The 16153-nt window shown below is 40.7% G+C and overlaps 1 protein-coding gene across 3 annotated transcripts in view; it reads left to right on the forward strand.

The window, feature by feature from the left end:
* Window positions 1-15268, forward strand: part of LOC310958162 (serine/threonine-protein kinase tousled-like 1-B) — a 16136-nt gene extending 868 nt beyond the window's left edge. Inside the window, exons 2-22 of one of the 3 annotated variants that reach the window (XM_083928994.1) lie at window positions 2983-3104; window positions 3787-3855; window positions 4921-4959; window positions 5099-5174; window positions 5261-5304; window positions 5400-5489; window positions 5586-5666; window positions 5762-5854; window positions 5979-6089; window positions 7165-7301; window positions 7479-7670; window positions 7977-8043; window positions 8467-8564; window positions 8807-8888; window positions 8989-9080; window positions 9175-9264; window positions 11296-11465; window positions 11633-11768; window positions 12425-12536; window positions 12686-12793; window positions 13559-15268. In XM_083928994.1, the coding sequence (XP_083785120.1) occupies window positions 2983-3104; window positions 3787-3855; window positions 4921-4959; window positions 5099-5174; window positions 5261-5304; window positions 5400-5489; window positions 5586-5666; window positions 5762-5854; window positions 5979-6089; window positions 7165-7301; window positions 7479-7670; window positions 7977-8043; window positions 8467-8564; window positions 8807-8888; window positions 8989-9080; window positions 9175-9264; window positions 11296-11465; window positions 11633-11768; window positions 12425-12536; window positions 12686-12793; window positions 13559-13708 (2159 nt within the window). In that variant the 3' untranslated portion in view covers window positions 13709-15268. The remainder of the gene's footprint in view (window positions 1-2982; window positions 3105-3786; window positions 3856-4920; window positions 4960-5098; window positions 5175-5260; window positions 5305-5399; window positions 5490-5585; window positions 5667-5761; window positions 5855-5978; window positions 6090-7164; window positions 7302-7478; window positions 7671-7976; window positions 8044-8466; window positions 8565-8806; window positions 8889-8988; window positions 9081-9174; window positions 9265-11295; window positions 11466-11632; window positions 11769-12424; window positions 12537-12685; window positions 12794-13558) is intronic. The other 2 variants (XM_083928995.1, XM_083928996.1) reach the window with 2 other exon arrangements.
* Window positions 15269-16153: the final 885 nt, after the last annotated feature.

Raw genomic sequence — 16153 nt, forward strand, 5'->3', positions numbered from 1 at the left:
TGACACTTTATTTACTCGATATTGCTGAGTTGCTGGATGTGATGTGACCCATAAAAAACACTGATCACAAGCACGTTTTTTTATAATCTTGCAGCGAAGTATACTGCCCTAAGTGCAAGTATGATTTCTGCCCAATTTCCCTCCTTGTTACCGGTAGCTTTTCATATGATAACAGTGTTAATAAGTAGCAGTTCCTAACACAGTTTGTATCAACAGTATCCAGTTGGATATTAATGTTAAACAACGTAGGTATGCATCACAATGCATGCTATAAACTTGACAACAGGCCCTGAATTTCACCTTTTTTTGTGGGATGCATCGGTTTTTCCCACATTGTTTTCACCATGTTGTTGACACCTGATATTGCTGAGTTGCTGGATGTGATGTGACCCACACACTAAAAACACTGATCACAATTAGTTATAATCTTCCAGTGAAGTACAAGTATGATTTCTGCCTAATTTTCCTACTTGTTACTGGTAAAATTTAAAGCGATAACAGTGTTAGTAAGTAGCAGTTTGTATGAACAGCATCTAGTTGCATATTTGCGTTAAACAACATAGTTATGCATCCATTAATGCATCACAATGCATGCTATAAACTTAACAGGCCCTGAATTTCACCTTTTTTTTGGAGGATGCATCTGTTTTTCCCACATTGTTTCCACCATGTTGTTGACACTTTATTTACTCGATATTGCTGAGTTGCTGGATGTGATGTGACCCACAAAAAACACTGATCACAAGCAATTTTTTTATAATCTTGCAGCGAAGTATACTGCCCTAAGTACAAGTAGGATTTCTGCCCAATTTTCCTCCTTGTTACTGGTTCATTTTAAAGTGATAACAGTGTTAATAAGTTGCAGTTTGTATCAACAGCATCCAGTTGGATATTAACATTAAATAACATAGTTGTACATCCATTTATGCATCAGACTGATCACAACTTTTTACTTTTAACATCAAACAACAAAGGCTATGATATGCTTATACGATATAATGCAGTCAGCCTACTTGTTTACTAATATGGTATTAAACAACATCAGAATAATATATTGAACACTGTGAGAGGAGTAGGCCTCCATTTTGCCGATAATACTACTGAACTTTTACTTATTTCACCTTTTGAATTCAGGACTGTTTTTGTTTGTCAGCTTACATGATTTCTTGTTCCTGGTAGATTTCCATGCGATAACAGTGTTAGTAAGTAGCAGTTTGTAACACAGTTTGTATCAACACCATCCAGTTGGATATTTACAGTAAACAACATAGTTATGCGTCCATTAATACATTTACAATGCATGCTATAGACTCGAGAACAGGCCCTGGATTTCACCTTTTTTGGGGGGATGCATCTGTTTTTCCCACATTGTTGTTGAGACTTTATTTTTACGCAATATTGCTTTGTTGCTGGATAAGATCAGATAAGATAGAACTTTATTGATCCTGAAGGAAATTCTTGTTCCAGATAACTCCAAAATCCAAACTCCAAAAACAATAAAAATATAAGATAAGTTGACAAAAGAGCATCAAAAAGGTGAAATATAAAAATAAAGTGTCTAAGGAGTAGAGGGACATGACATGATATAATAGAGATATATTGCACATGATAATGAAAGGTAATACTGAACATTATACTGATATTGTTCAGTGTGTAACCTCCTCAAAAACGATGATCATACGCGTGAGCAATTAGTTATAATCTTCCTGTTAAGTTGTTTGAGGACATGGTATGTGGAAAAGTATAAGGTTAGGCTATGTTCATAGAGCGATTGTGTGTATAAGTCTGTAACAAGGAGTTATAATTACTGTCCTGAGGTTACCATTTGATAATTCATTTTCAACAGGAGGCATCTTAATACTAATGTATTAAAGATACAAAATAATGCTGCAATACGAAGCTCTAGCTGTAAAGATGAATCAAGCTGTCCCCCTGTCCTTAGATAACCTCACACAGGCCTCATTTTGTGCTCTCTGTTTCACTGCTCCAGGTTTTCATGATGTCCATTATGCCTTTTAGGGCTTGCCCCTGTGCCAGAAGCTATGTATGCATAGATGACAGCCAGGAAATGTCCAATAAGGAAATAAACATTAGCAGCAGTAGTCAGCAGGGAGAGGAGGACGTGTGTGTGTGTGTGTGTGTGTGTGTCTGTGTCGCTCCCTGGAAACCTAGTTGTCATAGATCAAGGCCCAGCCTGCATTGTATATGTTTATTCTGCTGCTTGTGTGAGACCTACTTCATAAACATTGCTGTTCAGATTTACAGCAGCCAGGTCTACCACTCAGACATCAGCAAATCTACCTATCTAGTAGGGACATGTAAACGTTAAACTAGCCAAAAGTCTGTTCATGTGCAGCATTTGAATTAGACACATGACTGCTGAAAGGCCCAGATCTATTCCTCGTTGAATGTGCAGCTTGTATAAAAAAAAAAGATGTGACTTTGGAGTAAGACTTCAGTGCCCTTATATTGCGCTCTATCTTATATTGCGCTCACGGCTTCTGTTCTTCAGTTTAGCACGGTGTAATGAGGCCAGTGTGACGGTTTAACTTATGAGATAATAGAAGGGCTGTTTGAGGATTTTTGTGCTGACAAACTGGGAGACTCACTCCGCCCGGGCTCGCCTCTTCTCCCTCCTGACTTCCCCGCGGTAGAATGACCTTCCTGCTTAAGTTAGAAATGCAGTGTCACTCATGTGCAGTATCTTCCATCGTAGCATGAAAGGGCATCTTTTAAAGAGCTACCTCCACTGCCCAGTTGAATCATATCTGTTATTCTATTTTTATCCTCTAATCACTCTAATTTTCTGTAATCCACCCCCAGATACGGCCCTCTGTTCCTTCCCTTAGTATCCATTTTTATTCATTTCTAGTGGACACACAAAAATGTTCAGAGCTCAATTGCTCTGCGCCGTTGCACTTGTCACCACTGTTTGTTTTGTAATGAGCGTCTAACCTTACTTTATTTATCCCCTCATGTCAGCGCCCATGGAGGAGCTGCACAGCCTGGACCCCAGGAGACAGGAGCTGCTGGAGGCCAGGTTCACAGGAGCTGTCAGTGGCAACACAGTAGGCAGCACTGGGAGCACCAGCGGAGGTGCTAAGGTAACCGCGGCACAGAAAAACTGAGATACGTCAAATGCCACCTGCAAACACAGACACTGAAGAGCCTCATGATCTAAAAGTTGATTTTGTGCATTCCTGTTTTTCAGACTGATTTAGTCATATTTTTTGCTCAAAAGACAACATTTTATTGAGATACTTGATTGACTGCATGCTTTAGATGTCTATCGTAAGAAATCCCAAGTTGTAATATCAATACCAGGGACGACCAGTGCTCACTTGCAGCAGAAAGAATGCCGTACACAAGTTGTAGCAGTCCTGAGGCTTGTGTTCGTCAGTGACTAACTCCAGTGACTAACTCCATCATGACAGTACAGAAGCAGCCAGAAACTACTGCCTCAGCAAAAGGGACTTTTTATAAGTAGGAAATAAAAACCACGCCCAGGTTCCCATGGTGGAAAAGCAGGTAAAATTTCCTGTTTTCCAAGAAAATGATGCAGGGTTCCTGAGGAATGTGATGGAAAAGGGCCCAGGGACACACCTAATAACTGAAGATCTGGATTCCTATCAGACGTGTCAGACTAGAGGCACGCCCCCAAGGCTTTGTTTCACTTTTGTTTACTTTTCACAAAGTTGCTCGACTATGATAGCACCACACACCTGTGGAGAATATTTTCATATTGTATGTTGTTCACTTGTCTGTTTGAATCCTCACTGTGTGCAGGGTCTGGCCAACGAGTCTTCGAACCACAGCTACGGCAGTCTGGGCTCATCTAGTGACAAGGAGTCAGAGGTAAAACGCACACACAGACACACGTTGTGTTTCCATTAATGTATTTCAATGCGTATTTTGAAGAGTCACATTAGAAAAACACTCTCAGGGTTCGTACAGGTGCTTAAAAATCCTTGAAAAGTGCTTGAAGTTTGGATAAAGTGCTTGAAAATGCTTGAAGTTGTTTCTGCATTTCTTTCACAACAATCACCTGTAGAAAAGAAATAAATTAAGTCAAAGCCTGAAATGAAAATGTGAAATGATCATTTTCAGTCTGTAAGTATTTGTAGAAATATCCTATTTTACCACAGCGGTAAGGTGCTGGAAAAGCTTGAAAATGGACCCTGAAAGTGCTTGAAAAGTGCTTGAATTTGACCTTTGAAAAGGTGCATGAACTCGGATTATGGAAACAGCTACATATGATAAAACTTCCATAAATGCACATAAAAGTTTTAACGCTCAAGTGAGGTGGTTTTTGCCTCTTTTAAGAAAAGACGTGATGCACTAAATATGATATAAAAACACCTTTGATGAATTAGTTCTGACGTAGCGATCATTTAACTCATTAGACTTATGAGCTCTTTCTGCTCTTGGCGTCCTCCCGTATATTTTAAGATACATATATATATATATATATATATATATATATATATATATATATATATATATATATATATATATATATATATATATATATATATATATATAATGTTTGGACAGCATGAAACATAAGCCATTGCTAGCTGACATGAAAGAACAATCAAAATGTGCCCAATTGAAATGAAACTTCTGAATATCTCTCTCCAGTTTTCTCTCATAGATGGTTAGATGGCTACTTGTTTTGTTATCCGTTAGCAACCTTGACGTCTTCTGCTCTGTTTACCATCAGATTACAGCATTGCATAGCCTGTTACCCCAACAATTAAATGGAAACACAACTATATAAATTGAAACATTACTTACTTTATTACACAGATACCAACAATGAAGCTTTGTTAGACAGTTGCATGTTCTCAGTACATCCTCGCTCTGCCCACTTGTCTTTTCTGTCTCTCCCACTACCTCCACCTCTCTTTCTTTTCCTAGAACTCTGATTTGAAAAGAGGGAGCTCCCCTGCCTACTCAGTATGTACTCTTTCTTCCTGCTGCTCTTTCCTGCTGAACACCACCACTCAAACCAGCTTTGTTAGGTAAAACACAGGGGATTTATGCCTTCTTTTCTTCTTCTTCTCTTTTCTCTGTCTTATTTCGTATCGATTCACAGACCCCGGAGAAGAAGCACTCTGAATCGTCTAGAGGGAGGAAAAGGAAAGCTGACACCTATTCAGAGAGTAGTCAAGGTATGACTGACACCTGCAAGAAATAGGTGCAGACATCTCTGCATTACTGAGGCTCGCATTCAATCTTTGTTCAATTTTCATTGCAGGGAAGACCTCGACACGCGGGCCCAAGATCAGCGACTACTTTGACGTGAGTATCACAGCAACTCCCATCATAACGGAAGGTTAAGATCCTTAAACATTTTTGAACACGTTTTTTTAAGTTTGCCCATTTTCTTTGCAAAGTTTCAGGGTGGAAATGGTTCCAGTCCCGTCAGAGGCCTCCCATCAGCTCGTCGCTCTCCACAGAACTCACACTCTGCCCCGGGCTCAATCGTGAGTATTTCACAAACAGTTGTCTGCCTAACGATTGTTGATCAGTTATTTACACGTAAGTTGGATGTAAGTCTAAAAATCCTTTTTTGTCTGTAGATCCGGCAGAATAGCTCATCTCCTACAATGTTGTGTTTTGGGGAACACAATCCAAAAGCCTCGTCCAGCAAATGTGTCCAGGTGATGTGACGTATACATAAAACACTCGAACGAAACACTTCATATTGCATTTATTGATGAACTCTGACTGATACCTCTCTTTTTTAATCTTTTAGACGGAGTTAACAGGCCTGAAACTCGCCGCTCTGGAGAGCAACAAGAGTCTGGACCTGGAAAAAAAAGAGGGGCGAATAGATGACCTTCTCAGGGTGAGTTCAGCATCCATACGCTGAGATTTGATGTTTGACTGTCTAATGAACAGCAGGCTATCATGTCAGGTTTGTATTGTATGTTACGTAACTTAATGGAGTCGCTGCTGTCTTTCCTTAACAGGCAAACTGTGACCTGCGGAGACAGATAGATGAACAGCAAAAACTCCTGGAGAAATACAAGGAGAGGCTCAATAAGTGCATCACCATGAGCAAGAAACTGCTAATAGAGAAGGTATGTGTCTTCGCATGCATGCACCCTTTTGTGTATTCACTGTGCATTGATAAAAGAAGGACAGCTGCATTAAGATGTTTTTATCCCTTGTGGGCAGAAAGAAAAACAAGCTGACAGAGACAGCCCACTGTATAAAAGCCAAACAGAGACACTATACATCCTATTATGTGAGCAACATATAGAAGTGCCTACTTACACATGCAACAGAAGTAGAGCAACAGCTATTCCGATAAAAAGTCAAATATTCTCTGGTGTTTTATCTCCCGCATAGAAAATTGTGTCTGTGGGTTGGTAGATCGGAGTTTTCTTTAGGTCGCCACCATTTTAGGCTGGAGTTACATAAAGCTGCACTGTGCTGGTGGGATTTAGTGTGCAAGCAATCTTTTCACCATGCACTCATTTGCTTCAGTAATATTGAACTATTCCTGAATGGGTTTCTAATATGTTTTATATATTTGTATAACAGAAAACAAATGTAGCACAAGGGCTTGCACGATTGTTCAGATCAAAGCTATGATCACGATTATTTATTGATTTCAGGGACAACATATTTTTATAGCACTTTCACTTTCCCTTCTGTTGTACTACATTCCTGCTAATGTATAATTCTTTGCATCACAATAAGTCACAGTGCATCTCCTAGAAGCAAAATTATGAACCACATTGTACCCAAAATGGAGCAGCTGTTTTTCCTTCTGCTCCAGACATTTGATTTTTATCTGCTCTCTGTTGTATATTACTCTTCTAGTCTGGACTGCAGCCGCAACATTCAGCAAAGCTTTTCACAGGCAAAAGTGAAGCCAAAACAACTCAATCTCCTCCTGGTGGTTGGCTGTCAGTTTAAGATTAATTTAATATGCAGCAGAGTTTTCCATGAGGGGAGAACACACTTTAAATGTCAATAATGCAGTCGATCATGTTCATTTAATTGTGGGAAGCCCAAATTGTGATTGTGATAAATATTTGATTAATTGCGCAGCCCTGCCAACCAAACATTTAGTCTGGGTGGTGAGAGGTTATAGGGGAGGGTGTATCACACATTGTTTTTCTAATATCTGCCCATTTTTGGGAACAGAGCACTCAGGAGAAGCAGTCGTGTCGTGAGAAGAGCATGCAGGACCGTCTCCGTCTCGGTCACTTCACTACTGTCAGACACGGAGCGTCCTACACGGAGCAGTGGACAGACGGATACGCATTCCAGAACCTGATCAAGTGAGAGACAGCAAACACATGTGTAGTCTCCCATCCAATTAAATGCATTTTAACAGCGTTGAGGGGTCAGGAATAGAGTGGCCAGGAGCATAACGTATGAAAGGCTGTACTTTGTCTACTTCAGCATTTCCCATATGACCCATTCCCCTACACCTGCGTGTCCTTTTCTCTGTGCAGACAACAGGAGGGCATCAACCAGCAGAGGGAGGAAATAGAGCGACAGAGGAAGCTGCTGGCCAAGAGGAAGCCTCCAAACCCTGCATCTCCTTCCCTCTCAGTGGCCTCCACCTCTGAACCCAAGCAGCGCAAAACTAAAGTGGTCAACGGCAACGACTCTGACCCCTTCCTCAAGCCCTCCTTGCCGCAGCTGTGAGTAAAATGAAATAGCTACATGCTGCCAGTGACATACTGAGTGATGCTGGACCATAAAGAACAATAGTGATGATTGTGCCTTGTGTGTATTGTTTTGACTGTAAAACTCTTAGTAGCCACACATCATTCCTTCTTTAGATACACTTTTTTACTGCTCCTGTTTAATTTAAAGCTTAAAAAATGAACTGCGAGATGACATGAATTGTCAAGACTAATTTTGTCCAAAATTAATGTTCCCAGTCAAGTGTAATTTTTGACATTTTTGTTCCGTCCGAAAACGTTGACCTGTCTGTGTTTTGGCAGACTGACCCTTGCTGAGTACCACGAGCAGGAAGAGATCTTCAAGCTTCGCCTTGGACATCTGAAGAAGGTCGGTAGCAAAGAAATATTCAGTCGATAACAACATAAGGCTGCATTCATACCAAATTGGGCATTGCGGTGAAAACGGCAGTCCCCCCATTCATTTGAATGTAGGCGATGTGTTTAGGTCCTGCAGCGAAGAGTTCAAACCAAATCATTTTTTGGAGAAACACAACCTGAAGTCATGCTGCAGTGGCCAATCATGTAACTTACCAGTGATCAGACAAAACACAATTGAGACACAAATGAGCCATTCAACGCCTGATTCGGTGGAATGCAGTGAAAATGCCAAAACGTACATTAAAACACTGAAAATGTAGTTAAAACAATGCATTCAGTTTTAAATGGCCACTTCAATTATTTATGTAAACATGGGTTTTAAGTGCATGAATTTTCAAACAGGAAAAAAATCTCATGTGGTTGGTTTATGCAGGAGGAAGCTGAGATCCAGGCGGAGCTGGAGCGGTTGGAGCGGGTGAGGAACCTCCATATCAGAGAGCTGAAGAGGATAAACAACGAGGACAGCTCAGCGTAAGTCCGTTCTACCATAAAGTAGCCTAATGGTTATGATGGTGAAAATCTACCATCAAGACATTTAGTGTACTCTGTCAATACAAAACATTTAAGTAACAGAAAATGTCTTCTGTAGTTAAGACTTAAATAAGTGAAATGAAAACTATTCTTGCCAAGGGCTTGTTTAAAAGGTGACAAAAGAGTCGGGTATGAGAGGGTGAGTGTAAAGTCTTTGTAAAGTCTTGTTCCTCCTCACACAGGTTTAAAGACCATCCCACCCTGAATGAGAGGTACCTGCTGCTGCACTTGCTGGGCAGGGGCGGCTTCAGTGAAGTCTATAAGGTAACGTCTGTGTGCTTGGACTAGTTTTTTGTCCTATTCCCTCTCTCTCTGTAAAAAGTCTTGGAGACAAATGCCTGTGCGTTTTCTCATCACAACACAGGCTTTTGACCTATTTGAGCAGCGATACGCAGCTGTTAAAATCCACCAGCTCAACAAGAACTGGAGAGAGGAGAAAAAGGAGAACTACCACAAGTAGGTCTCACATACACACACACACTCAAAATACACAAAGATAACATGTATCTCCAGCAACTCCGACACTACGGTGACATTTGTTTCCTTCCAGGCATGCATGCAGGGAGTACCGGATACACAAGCAGCTTGACCATCCCAGAATAGTCAAACTATACGACTATTTCTCCCTGGACACTGACACGTGAGTCACCTCTGACCTCTGCCAGCTGCAGCCCTGCTGGGTTGGCATATTCTGAGGTTGTTTTTCACGCAGCACTGGGTTAAAAAGTGTTTTTCAGTGGCTTTAAAACAACATGCTGCACATCAGTAAGATTCAAGGCCCTGCCCAGTTAGATGTTCAAATAATGCACAAGTTGTTTGATTGTGCCACAGGGCTCTACGTCAGCAGACCTACACGTAAGAGCAAACATCACAGGGGTGTTATCAGATTAGGAAAGAGTAAATAGTAAAAGCAATTTGCAGAAATATGCATGATTCAGCATCAACATGCCCAGACAATGGAAGTTGAGGTTTAATCGTTGACTAAGCATGTGAACTTGAGTCACTCATACTCAAAAGAGAAGTAAAGAAACATTACTGGAGGTGTCGTGATCCTCTCTTGACAGATTGTCTTGATGCAGGAAAGCCAATAATCTGAAATGTATTTTAAAAAAGTATAATTGATTGAGTATTATTGTTTATTTATAGGAATTATGAGCCAATGAGTTACTGTTAAATGTTTATTTTTTCAGACAAATCCTATTTTCTGCATAAACATTCCTAATGCAAAGTAACGGAGGTAAATTCATGTGTTTATTTTAATTATGGATCTTTACAAATGCGCTTTATTTTAAAAAAATAGTAAGTAGTCACACAGTGAGAAGAAAATAAATCATAATCAGTTTAATTGTGTAGCACTTTCAAGCTTAAGCCCAAAGCATCTACACGAATAAGAAATCATGCAAAACTCATGTAAATAAGTCAAATGAGAAATAAGCTCATATAAACAAGTGAATTAACCACATGTCAGCTGGGATCGCCCACCCCCCACAATAGGGACAAGCGGTTCAGGATGGATGAATGGAATTAACCACATATATAAACATATAGTAAGATGCAAATATAAGCAGTGGTCTTGTTTAAGGCAGATAGATTGCGAATAGAATAACCAACTCTTGAATTTAAAAACTTGAAATATGTGGAAGTGCATCTAAAACTGCTGAAATGATACTAAAACAAGCACAACGTAATGACAGTAGTTAATAGAACACCATGAAATAATAACATGAAGAGGAAATAGGAAGTGATGCAATAGTAGAAAAGAAATAAAGCTATATGATGCATCAACATGCATATATTTGTCCAGACAAACAGATGAAACCATCTCCGCATGCAGCTCAGACTCTAACATGTTTGCAAAGCTTTCACTGGGTAACTGAGCAGATCACGTTAACGAGTGGAAACTTAAGTGGAGCTCATTCAGCAGCAGAAAGCCCTGACTCTGACCCCTGACCTGCATGCGGGGGAGGGGAAAGTGAAATGTCTCCTCTTAGCGTTCAGTCTTTTCAGTTCTGGATGAGCAGCTGATCTCTCTACTACAGGATTAATACATTGATGGCAGTATTGTTACATTAGTTTTATAAAAGTAGAGTTGATTCATGACTTAATTTGTTCACATTCAGTTGTTGAATTATAGTGATTTTTGGGCTAAAGTTCTATCAGAATTTCCATTTAACTACAAATTTAAATGATTTTGTAATGTTTTGAGTTAATTTAATGGTGGAAACTAAACATTAAGATCTTACCTTTCTCACCAAATATCATTTTAACCGCTTACTTTACAAGAGTTTGCAAAAGGAAGCTAACATCAGTGAATTAGCCAACACTCCCATCATGACATCAGTGCTGTCAACACATCCTGGACCGTACTTCAGTCCTTCACAATAAAATAAAATGCTTCAATAACTCCAAAATATGCAGTAAAAACTCCTTAATTTATATTTTGACTGAATACATCCACCTGAGCCGCGCAGGCGTTCTTACTGCTTTCTCTCTCACCTTTATTCAAAGTGTTTGAATTAATTCTACTCGAACTTTAGGAGCAAGAAGGGAAACTGCGTCAGATCGGATGTGTCCATAAAAAGCGAACGGAGTCAGAGCGCTAAAAGAGACGTTAGATCTTTTTCTCCTGTGTGTAACTGTGTGTATCCATCTCCGTCCTCTGCCCTCCCAGGTTCTGTACAGTTCTCGAGTTCTGTGAAGGCAACGACCTGGACTTCTACCTGAAGCAAAACAAGCTGATGTCAGAGAAGGAGGCACGCTCCATTGTCATGCAGATTGTCAGCGCGCTGCGTTACCTCAATGAAATCAAACCCCCCATCATCCATTACGACCTCAAACCCGGTGAGTCACATATCCCAAAGGTTTGGGGATGAATCATACGTGGAATTAAACGATAACTGGAATCAGATGAGGACAGTAATACCGCTTTGTTTACACTGCAGCTCAGTTGGGGATACTTAACTGCAGTGTCCCATACGCTTAGTCTGGCTGTGTTCTGTGGTTCTCAGGTAACATCTTATTGGTGGATGGGACGGCGTGTGGAGAAATCAAAATCACAGACTTTGGCCTGTCCAAGATTATGGATGATGATAATTATGGCGTGGACGGGATGGATCTCACATCACAGGGAGCAGGCACCTACTGGTAAGACACACACACACACACACACACACACTCAAACCAATACCCCTCAGAGACTGATATTTCTTCTAGGGTTGCTCGATTATGCCAAAAACCATAATCACAATTATTTTAGTCAATATTGAGATCACAGTTATTTAGCACGATCACTCATTGACTTAGAAAAAACATTAAAAAAACGAATATATAAAATAATTCAACTGGAAGAAATTTAAATAAAATTAGATAAATAAATAAATAAAATATAAATATGCAGATTTTAAATAAATAACTAAATTAGATTTTTTTTTAAATAAGGTCATATATGTTATAGTGCACTGCCACAACTAATTGAAAGCTACTAAATATATATAATAAATAAAAATAAATTAGATCCAAAAATATTTTCGTGCACTGCCACAACCTACTGAACAAACTGTATGTTCAACATTTTGGTGAACTATATTTAACATATTTAAAGACAACAGGAGCATCATATTGTAAATCAAGAAATCTCATATGTTGTTCTATCATCATTATGGCCGGTGGATTGTGAAACTCATGTGCATTGTGTGAAATAATCATGAGAGAGTCAAGGAGTCCGACTCGTCTGGTTTCCAGGCTCTGTACTCTCTGTTACATTGTACGACACTGAATTGCATCTTGTGCGCGTGGTCCAGGTACCTTCCTCCAGAGTGTTTTGTGGTGGGGAAGGAGCCGCCTAAAATCTCCAACAAGGTGGACGTCTGGTCTGTGGGAGTGATCTTCTTCCAGTGCCTCTACGGACGCAAGGTGCAACAACAAACACCACCTGCTACACTTTGAATCGTGGAGAAATTCAATTTAATTTAGTGTATTAATGTTTCAGGTTCCAGTCGCTTTTCCATCAGTGTAAACACCGTCGGGTCGGTGGTGATTGTGTGTGTGTTTTGTTTTCCCAGCCGTTTGGTCACAACCAGTCACAGCAGGACATTCTGCAGGAAAACACAATCCTCAAAGCCACAGAGGTCCAGTTCCCTGCTAAACCCCAGGCTAGCACAGAGGCCAAGGTAACGTGTGTAAATGTGAACTGTACGTGTGTTCATACAACGGCCACTATGCAGGTTTTACTGTACACACACTGTCATTTCCACTGCATAGTTTTATGTTTATATTGAATGCAATCGTCCAGTATTAATCCAATTAAGGTGACATTTTGGAGTTTAAGTTACCGCGTAAAAAGCATCTTCTGATTTACCTCAAACTGAATATTGTCATAGAAGGATTTGGGGTTGGACAACGTAGATAATATCTTTCTATAACTTAATTCAACCATAAAGAAACATTTATAGATTAAATTAACACATGGGAATGTCTGCTTTTGGGTCCAGTTAATTAAAAACACAAATTATTAAGGCAAATATCCTATTGTACCAAAAACGCCATAAAGCAAACCTTCTGAATAATATGTTTAAAAGTAACCAGGGATATTAAAGGGGACAAACGGCACAGCAAAATGACAGTTGGCAAATGTTAATGGTCTTGCGGCGTACATCATGGTTCTGCCTAACCCTCTGGGTGAAAGCGTCGCTCAGCTGAAACATTGGCGTGTTGTAATTTAAGTATTGTTTCCACCAGAGCTTTTAAACTATTCAGCTTTTCAGTGACACGTTGACACACGCTGGAACATCTGAATCATCTCTAATGTGTGGTTATTAAAAGTAACTGATGAAGTTCATTGTTTGCCAAAAGGCAAAGTTCGTTTGAGTAAATAAATAGAGTCGACAAACGCACGCAGCCTGCAGCTCATTTGTATAATCTGTTGTGCTCTGCAGGCGTTTATCCGGCGCTGCCTGGCCTACCGTAAGGAGGACCGGTTCGACGTTCACCAACTGTGCTCGGACTCCTACCTCCTCCCTCACATGAGGCGCTCAAACTCCTCCGGCTCCCTGCAGCCCTCCGCCTCATCTCTCCCGACCTACTGACTGGCTCTCTCACATGACTGACAGGACCCTCTGGCCAATCACAAGGCAGGATTGTTTGAATCTGAGGAAAATGGATGTGGGTTTGGGGTTTTTTTTAGTTTTTTTTTTTACCTGAGCTGTTCCCAAAATGGATGAATAAGCAACAAAGCAGAATTAAATGGAAAACATCCAATGGAAGAAGTGAAAGAAGGATGCTCCATTTGCATTTGTTGTACAGAGTTGTCCCCTTGAACTCAACTGTGTGAGAGAAGGGAAAGAACATAACTGGAACATAGAGCTGAAAGAGAAGCTCAGCGTTTTCTGGAGCCGGTGAGGAAAACGATGGATCTAGTGGATTTCTTGATGGACTTAGGAGACATTTCAACAGCTACAGGCGCTCCTAGAGGCCCTGTCCAAGCCCACCTCTTAGCTCTATACCATAAAGCCACTGTTCTAGATGTTCGCTTGTTGCTGATTTGAGCGTGGCATTGACCAGCGGGATCAGAAAAAAGGGGCTGCACAGTGAAGTATGGGCTACCTGCTCAAGTAAACTGCAATCCGTTGTGATGAGGTACAAAGTGATGGTTACATCTCTATGAATTTGCCCTTGTTGTCCCTCTGCACATGATAGCTGTTCACTTAAAGTGACGTCGTAACCTTGATGGGACCCGACATGAAAAAAAAAAAAAAGAAAGTTCCAGATGAAATTTCTGGGGTCGATTTGCACTTGCGGTCCAGATCGTGGGGATCTGGTCTCACACATTTGGCATGAAGAAGTACTACAGCGAGGGCTCGTTCTGAACTTCTCAGAAGCAAAGTCCTCCTTGGTTTGCAAAGCAATTCAGATCCACTGCCGAGTTTACAGGAAGCGGATCTGCCAATCTGTCTTAATCCATTTGTGTTGTTCAGATAAGAATCAAAATGTTTCAAACAGCAGAGTATTCCAGTACAATGTCGTCACTGATGTCCTCATCAACCTGCCCGAAGAAAGTTGGACTGAACTGAGGGACTGCATCAGCTGTTGCTGTACCGCAAAGACTCGGGACACAGAGTTTAGTGTACATTTCATGTGCGGGAGACATTACTCACTAGCAAATACATAATAACGAGGCTTACCCTTGCTTCCAAGTGTCTCACTTTGCTCCGTTTATTTGCGTTTCCTCCTGAAAGCTGTTCTCAGTTTGCTGCTATAAATGTTGCTTTTAGTTTGTAACGTGTGAATGGTCTTCGCCTCGCATTTGTGCATACTTGAACTGTGTGAAGAGGAACGCTCTCCGGAGTCCTTTTTCTGAAAACGGACACCCACTGTGCTATTCAGGAGGGAGGGAGGGGGTGCAACATGTTGTTCTGCCACCAACACCAGTGTCCACATGGGTTTTTTTTGTTTACTTTCATGTGTAAGTCCAACAGATACTATAACGGAGCGAAGTCCCAGTATGCTGTGTAGTGAGGTATGGTCACACCTGTTCATGCCAGTAGAAGTGGGCACGCTCCAGGTTGGCTGTGTTGCAGCATGATTTACTGCAGCTAGAAATCAAGTGGATATATCCAAATGTTGTCGTCCTGTAAATAAAACACTTACCTGTACGTTGTTGTGACATTATAAACCCTCTCAGACAGGCACCGTGGACTCCAATCAGATAAAAAGACAAGTGGGAGCAGTCAAGTTGATGGTGTCTCGTCTTCTCACTTTGCTCTCGCCTGCTTTAAAAGTCTTAATGGGCTTTTTTATGTGCGAGCCGTTAAATGAACAAGAAAACCCCGGAGATGTAGTTTCAGTAACATGATTAAACTACAGGAAGTACAGGCTCATGACTTTCTGCTCCCAAATGAAAGCAAGGAAACAGAAAAGGTCTCTGTCATTTTATCCACTTGAGTGCAGCGAGGCATAAAACAAACTTCACCTCCTCCTGTCCATGTTTTCTCTCGTCTACCTGAGAAAATGGGGGCTAGCATCAAGTGCACACACCCCATGATTAATGAGAGCCGTGTGTGGACGGGTGTAAGGTTCAGACAATAAGTTCTGTCTATTGGAGTATGTAAAGTTTCTGTGCAGGGCTGTATTTCTATTTCTATATTGAGAAGCAAGAATAACACCAATACGCCTCCACTTTATAAATCAAAATACATATAGGCTGCTCTGCCTGACCGTAAGCACACGGCACATCAGGACTACTCAGAGTGCTCGTTTTGAGTCTGAATACACAGTTGCAGGTCAACTTTCAGACTTTTAACCAGTGAAAAGGAACTGCTTGTGTGTTTCGAGAGCCGTGCCTTTATTCACTTAATCCTCCCCACACGGGTGTTTGATCCTTCAGAGAAATACACATCTATGCTCTTTATGTAGAGGTTCAATCCCCTTACAGAGAAAGGTTCAGACGTTAACATGTTGAATAATGTTGAACCATTCAATTCAATGATAGTTAGGTAAGAGAACTTTAACTTTTTCAACATAAAATTCAAATT

Source organism: Echiichthys vipera (assembly GCF_963691815.1).
Source record: "Echiichthys vipera genome assembly, chromosome: 15".
Classification (NCBI taxonomy): Eukaryota; Metazoa; Chordata; class Actinopteri; order Perciformes; family Trachinidae; genus Echiichthys; species Echiichthys vipera.